The 5043-nt window shown below is 34.8% G+C and overlaps 1 protein-coding gene across 1 annotated transcript; it reads left to right on the top strand.

The window, feature by feature from the left end:
- Positions 1-3486: 3486 nt before the first annotated feature.
- On the top strand, positions 3487-4724 carry LOC100602340 (olfactory receptor 5T2). The gene has a single exon (XM_012512326.2). The coding sequence runs from the start codon at positions 3648-3650 to the stop codon at positions 4635-4637; it is 990 nt and encodes a 329-aa protein (XP_012367780.2). The 5' UTR covers positions 3487-3647; the 3' UTR covers positions 4638-4724.
- Positions 4725-5043: the final 319 nt, after the last annotated feature.

Raw genomic sequence — 5043 nt, 5'->3', positions numbered from 1 at the left:
CCTTGAAGGCTTGAAGGTTAGGGGCTTTTCAAAGATCATTTGATGGGCAGAGGGCTAGGGTATGGGTGTTGCTGATCAGTTTAGGATGAATCATAGGGATGTGGAAAATGATACTCATGTGTTGTTTCTGGGTGGGGGCCACATGACTGGTTGAGTCAGAGGCCCAGGTGGGGCCATCCAGCTATCAGATATACAAATATTTGAAAAGAATCTCAAAATGCCAATCTTAGGTTCTACAATAGTTATGTTATCTGCAGGAATAATTGGGGAAGCTGCAAATCTTGTGACTTCCAGGAAAAAATGGCTGGTAATCATTTTACTAAGCCTATATGTTAGCAGAACACAGACTTCTCTCATCCACTTAACTTGGTGCCTTTGATTAGTTTTACAAAGGTGCCTTTGATTAGTTTAGTTTTTGCAAAGGACTATTATCATTTAAACTATAAACTAAATTTCTCCCGATGTTATTTGGTCCATGCCCAGAGATGAGCAAAGACAGACAGCCTGTGATGATAGAAGGAAGAAGAAGTCAGTCATGGCAGATTTCTCTTACTGTATAACTTTGCGAAGGTGGTTTCAGAATTGCAGGATTGTATAGTAGTCCTATTTTTAATGTTTCAAGGAACTTCCATATTATTTTCAATCATGGCTGCACTGTTTTACATTCTCATCAACAGTACACCAGGGTTCCAATTTCTCCACATTCTTATCAATACTTTTTTTTTACATAATGGCCATTACAGGTGTGTGATGATATCTCATTGTGGTTTTGATCTGCAATAATTAAAATCTCCATATTGCCCAAAGGGATCTTCAGATTTAATGCATTTCCTGCAAAATCCTAGTGCTGGTTTTTACAGAAATAGAAAAAACATTGTAAAAATTATGTGCAATTACAAAAGACTTCAAATAGCCAAAGGAATCTTGAGAAAGAAAAACAAAGCTAGAGGCGTTATACTTTCTGATTTCAACTATATTACAAAACTACAGTAATTAAATAGCATGGGACTGGAATAAGGACAGATATATAGACCAACAGAACAGAATAGGGAGCCTGGAAGCAATCCCACGTGTATATAGTCAAATGATCTTTCACAAGTGTGCCAAGAATACACAATGAGGAATTAAACTGGACCCTTGTCTTATACCGTATAAAATAACCAACTCAAAATTGATTAAAAATTTAAACATAAAACCTGAAACTACAATTTCCAGAAGAAAACATAAGGAAAAACTTTAGGACCTTCGGCTTGGCAGTAACTTGTTGGATATAACATAAAAATACAAGCAATGACATAAAAAGCCAAGTAACAAAACCAAAATTAGACAAGCAGGGCTACGTCAAAGTCAAAATCTTCTGCACAATGAAGAAAACCATCAGCCAAGAAAAAATATTTGTAAATGATATATCTAATAGGGGATGAATATCAAAATGTATAAATTCAATAGCCACAATAACAATAATCTTATTTTAAAACTGGCAAAGGACTTGAATACATTTTTTTCCAAAGAAGACTTACAAATGGCCATCAGATGTATGAAAAGATGTTCAACATCAGTAGTCATCAGGGAAATTCAAATCTGACACATTTTAAATAGAGGCCAAAGAACTCTATTGATTCAATAAGTAGCAGCATGCAGTGCCGTATTCCGGAATCATTTACTTTTTATTATTAAGTAAATCATCATGGTGCTATTTCGAAACAGAAGATAATTGGGGCATATTCCCCTTGGGACATCTCCTTGGATTTCGTCAACAGTCGATTACAAAGATATAAACAATCTAAGTTGGCCATATTCATAGAGTACCTAAATCTGCACTTGCTGTTCCACAGGTAAGAGAAAATTTCAGATAATTTGAAGAATATTTTGGCAGCTAGAACCTACAATGTGAAAAACAACTATGTTGTTTTTTTTACTAAACTTTTTAGCTACTAAAAGAACTAAACACTTCAGTTCTGGACTATTGCATATGTGAATCAAGTGTATTCATCAAAGTATGATTTATTTAGAGTTATGCCTAAGAATTAAAAACCAACACTTAGTAGAAAACAAGAAAAAAATAGAAAATATTGTATTTGTACTTGTAGAGCTAAATAAGAGTGCTCCTAATAGAGTATATGCTTTTATTTTTCTTGTAGATATAGTTCAAAGATCATGAATTTACCAGTAAATATCAACAAAAGGCAACAAAACATTTGACTTATTCGTTTATCTGGGGTCTTGTATTTTGAGGTAATAAGGAAAACAATCAATATTTATTTTAAATTTATTTTCTGGCTTTATAATCTAGAAGTCACTTCAGATTGCTACTTATTTTATATTTCTCTAGATTTTATGGCTTAAAAAATACAAATACATCAAGAATCATGCTTTGCTTTACCTTTATTTCCCTGAGGTCAGCAGAGGAGTAAGAGGAAGAGTGTTCCAGTTGCAGAATGAAGCCATTTATGAGGCCGTGAAACAATGCAAAAATTTCATGTACAGTGAGAGAAACCTGGGATTGAATCTTGGCTCTGGAAATTATTAGCTATGAAAGTTGCTATAAAGGTGAAATAAGGTAATGTACACAAAAAGTCTGTTCTTGCAGCAAGTGCTAAATAAATGCCTATTATTTAGCAAACTTAGTGTTTCATTATTACATTCACGATATTTGAAGTTTTCTCCCTTCCAGTAAAATTTGATTCATAAAAATAGATTTACATTAATTTAAAAAGTTGATTCTATATTATTAAATCTTCAAGAATCATAGTGATTTTCTCTTTATAACTCTGAATCTTTGACTATGTGCTAATATTAACTTAATTTTTACCCAATATAACTTATTTTGGCATCTAGTAGAAATGCCTGTCTCAAGAGAAATTTGGTTGAAGTATCTTATTTGCACAAAGCAAAATTAAGACAATTGTAATGAAGAAAATGGAATCATGATAATTTGCATGTTTATTTTTGGCATAAAATGATCAAGTACTTCGTAAAACTTCTTCATTCTCCAAAGAATAATTCGGAGACATTTGAATGAGCAGAGGAAAAAAATCATAATTGTTCATTGGATTTAATTTTGATATAATACTCTGTAGAACAAACCTAATTCAGCATATTCTATAATCAAAGTTATTTTACATATTCAATTTTATTAGTGCAATTTTCCTTCAATATTTACTCCAATCTTGTGAACAAACTATTAATGTTCTCATTCTATAGATAAGTAGATATAGCAAATCATTTTGCACAATTGCTAAAAGTTCTAAAATTCTGGTATTGTATTCCAATGCTCTGTCCCCTGATATAGTCTCTTGTGTATTTGGATGCCAAAAGATTGTTTAAGCCACTCGTTTTTGTGTGTTTTAATATTATTTAATATATAAACAGCTTAATACAATTCAGTGGTAAATTAACTAGTAGACCTGATGATTTTAGAAACAGAATGAGTCCAGCCAACTAATGAACATCCATTTCTTCCATTTGATTCTGCAGTGAGTGGCATGAACACATGGCTGACCAGTTTGTCAATGTCTTCTGATTCACTAGAGAATTATGCACTGCTGAAAATATATTGTATAGTATATACAAGAGCACAGTTAACATCCCCTTGAGTCATGGTATTGTTCATTCTTTTTGTCATAATATGAACTGTATGTAACTTTATGCATATCTTCAAGTTTGTTCTAGATTTCAACATGAAGAATGTCACTGAAGTTACCTTATTTGTACTGAAGGGCTTCACAGACAATCTTGAACTGCAGATCATCTTCTTCTTCCTGTTTCTAACAATCTACCTCTTCACTCTCATGGGAAATTTAGGACTGATTTTACTGGTCATTGGGGATTCCCAGCTCCACAAACCCATGTACTATTTTCTGAGTGTGTTGTCTTCTGTAGACACCTGCTATTCCTCAGTTATTACCCCAAATATGTTACTAGATTTTAGGTCAAAGAATAAAGGAATTTCATTCCTTGGATGTGTAGCACAGATGTTTCTTGCTTGTACTTTTGGAACCACACAATGCTTTCTCTTGGCTGCAATGGCTTATGATCGCTATGTAGCCATCTACAACCCTCTCCTGTATTCAGTGAGCATGTCACCCAGAGTCTACGTGTCACTCATCACTGCTTCCTATGTTGCTGGCATTTTACATGCTACTATACATACAGTGGCTACATTTAGCCTGTCCTTCTGTGGATCCAATGAAATTAGGCATTTCTTTTGTGATATCCCTCCTCTCCTTGCTATTTCTTGTTCTGACACTCACACAAACCAGCTTCTACTCTTCTACTTTGTGGGCTCTATTGAGATAGTCACTATCCTGATTGTTCTGATCTCCTATGGTTTGATTCTTTTGGCCATTCTGAAGATGCATTCTGCTGAAGGGAGGAGAAAAGTCTTCTCTACATGTGGCTCTCACCTAACTGGAGTGTCAACTTATCATGGGACAATCCTCTTCATGTATGTGAGACCAAGTTCCAGCTACGCTTTGGACCATGACATGATAGTGTCAATATTTTATACCATTGTGATTCCCATGCTGAATCCCATCATCTACAGTTTGAGGAACAAAGATGTAAAAGACTCAATGAAAAAAATGTTTGGGAAAAATCAGATTATCAATAAAGTATTCTTTCATGCTAAAATATAAATTTAAAAAAGGTGAGAGTGATACTCTCTACCTCAATACCAGGAATGTGTCATCGTGGTGTTATGATATATGTTGGTTTTCATTCAGGGTTCCTAGATCATAATTCCCATAGCCTTTGTTACAGTCTTTTGTTATAATGTTGGATGTGTTAGGCCTCAGGGGCAGGCCTTTTACCTCCTTCTGCCCTCCTTTCACTTGACCCAAGGCAGGATTCCAATGTTTGCTTTACTGATTGTGAGTCTTAGGTCTCTCCCATGAGAAAGCCCCATCCTATACCCTTGGGGAAGGAACACTGCTGCCTTGAAGCTTCCATAAAACCTAGGAGGATAGGGTTCAGTGAGCTTCTGGGGAGCAGAACAAATGGAAGTTCCTAGAGGGTGGGCAGGGAGGGCATGGAAGTTCTGCA

The sequence above is a fragment of the Nomascus leucogenys genome, chromosome 4 (genome assembly GCF_006542625.1).
Source record: "Nomascus leucogenys isolate Asia chromosome 4, Asia_NLE_v1, whole genome shotgun sequence".
Classification (NCBI taxonomy): Eukaryota; Metazoa; Chordata; class Mammalia; order Primates; family Hylobatidae; genus Nomascus; species Nomascus leucogenys.
Note: the sequence above shows the minus strand (reverse complement) of the source record. Positions and strands in the feature narration are given on the sequence as shown.

Excerpts from the sequence above, each read along its gene's own strand:
- LOC100602340 (XM_012512326.2), top strand. The coding sequence starts at position 3,648 with ATGCATATCTTCAAGTTTGTTCTAGATTTCAACATGAAGAATGTCACT.